General features: G+C 39.9%; 1 protein-coding gene across 1 annotated transcript; it reads right to left on the bottom strand.

Moving 5' to 3' along the window:
- LOC122275380 lies at positions 1-1,637 on the bottom strand. The gene has a single exon (XM_043084409.1). The coding sequence runs from the start codon at positions 1,163-1,165 to the stop codon at positions 263-265; it is 903 nt and encodes a 300-aa protein (XP_042940343.1). The 5' UTR covers positions 1,166-1,637; the 3' UTR covers positions 1-262.

The following is a 1,637-nucleotide window of genomic DNA, read 5'->3' as shown; positions in this document are numbered from 1 at the left end:
GAGAAGAAAAGGGAGAATCCATCCAACAAGATGTTTCATGTGCCATTAGAATCTATATACAATTTTATCAATCTCTACTCACATTACAGTTTTCCCAAATCCACGCAAGGCATATTTCCCTAAACTAAAAGATTAACCTTCTATATATCTTCTTTCTGCTGTTAAAATCACTGAAACAGTTAATAAATCAGTCTGTGTTAATATAATTTTCTTGTTCAGCAGCAAGCAGATTAAAAAAAAAACAAAAACCAACAAAAATCAATCAGGTTTCTTTCTTACAAGCACAGATCAGCAACGTGAATCCAACCTTCTCTTGTTCCTTCAGTTCCAAATTCTTCTCCTCCAACCACAGCCTGCTGTCAAAGCCACTCCTAGTCCTAAACATGAAAACAGCAGACCCAGATGTTGGATTGAAGAACCAGTCATGAACATCCCACATCAAATCCACCAACAAACCATCTAGAAAGATAGCTTGGTTCCCTCTAAAATTCCACCTTAATCTATTCACTTGAAAAATATTCTTCTTGTCAATGAAAACAGATAATACAGGACTCTTTGATCCTATTTCTCCAACACATTTGATCAAGATGTCATGAGGTGTTCCTGTGTCGCAGAACTGTGCCTTCGTTGAATAAACAGCATTACCAGAGAAGTGCTCGCTCCTAGAAACCAATGAAAACTTTGCATGTGGGGTTTCTGTGTTGTATCTCTTGTCTTCTAAGTCTTCATCATTGTCTCCAAGGCGCAGGCTAAGCTCTGAGTCAACAAAAACCATGACATAAAACCCATCAAGCGGCTCCGGTCCAGAATCATAATTAGCTTTCGAAATATCCCAGAAGACTTCAATCTTTGAGTTGCAAGACTGGAATTCTTTGGTGCCTTTGCTCTTTTGCAGTCGTTGACAATTGGAATTAGACTTGGAGGGGGAGGATGTGCTGTCATCGATGTTAATGATGAAGCCTTGGCCCATAAGTTCATTGCACCAATTGAGCGTGATCAGGAGCCGCTTTTGGGTTGGGAGTTTGGCTTTGTATATACATCTCACTGCATGTGGGATCGAAGGAATCATCTTTATTGAGAGATTAGGCTGGTTTGAAGGGCCCGAGCAATACAAATCGGACACCTTAATGGCATGTTCGCTGTAACAAGATGCTATACTCCTCATCGTGGAGAAAGTCACAGAAAGGAAATGAATGGAAGGAAAAAATACGAGACTTGGAACGTATTTCTGGAGAGAAAGGGGGGTGAGAGGGAGAGGGGTACGTGACTCTTCCTTGTCTTAGTTGTCTATACCAGAAGAAGAAGAAAAGATTGAAGGTGACAAAAGATGGGTTGCTTCCACTGTGGCCTTTTCCATGTGTAGGTACCTTTCTTTGCTTCCCTATAATTGTAGGAGAAAAATCTGAATCGGCTAATAAAGGAAGAAAATGAAATCCGTTACACTCCCTTCCCCGTTTGTCGAAGCAAATGAAGGGATTAATGGAGATGACAAAAGATGGGATATTTCGCTCTGTGTTCTTTTCCAACTGTTGGTGGTACCTTTGTGTTTTTCCATTTAATTGTAGGAGCAAAAACAGACTAGTAAAGGAAGAAACTGAATGATGAATACTTCCCAAACCTTAAATATTCTTTTTCTC

The sequence above is a fragment of the Carya illinoinensis genome, chromosome 9 (genome assembly GCF_018687715.1).
Source record: "Carya illinoinensis cultivar Pawnee chromosome 9, C.illinoinensisPawnee_v1, whole genome shotgun sequence".
In the NCBI taxonomy this organism is placed as follows: domain Eukaryota; kingdom Viridiplantae; phylum Streptophyta; class Magnoliopsida; order Fagales; family Juglandaceae; genus Carya; species Carya illinoinensis.
The sequence above is the reverse complement of the archived record's forward strand: the minus strand, read 5'-3'. Positions and strand labels throughout refer to the sequence as shown.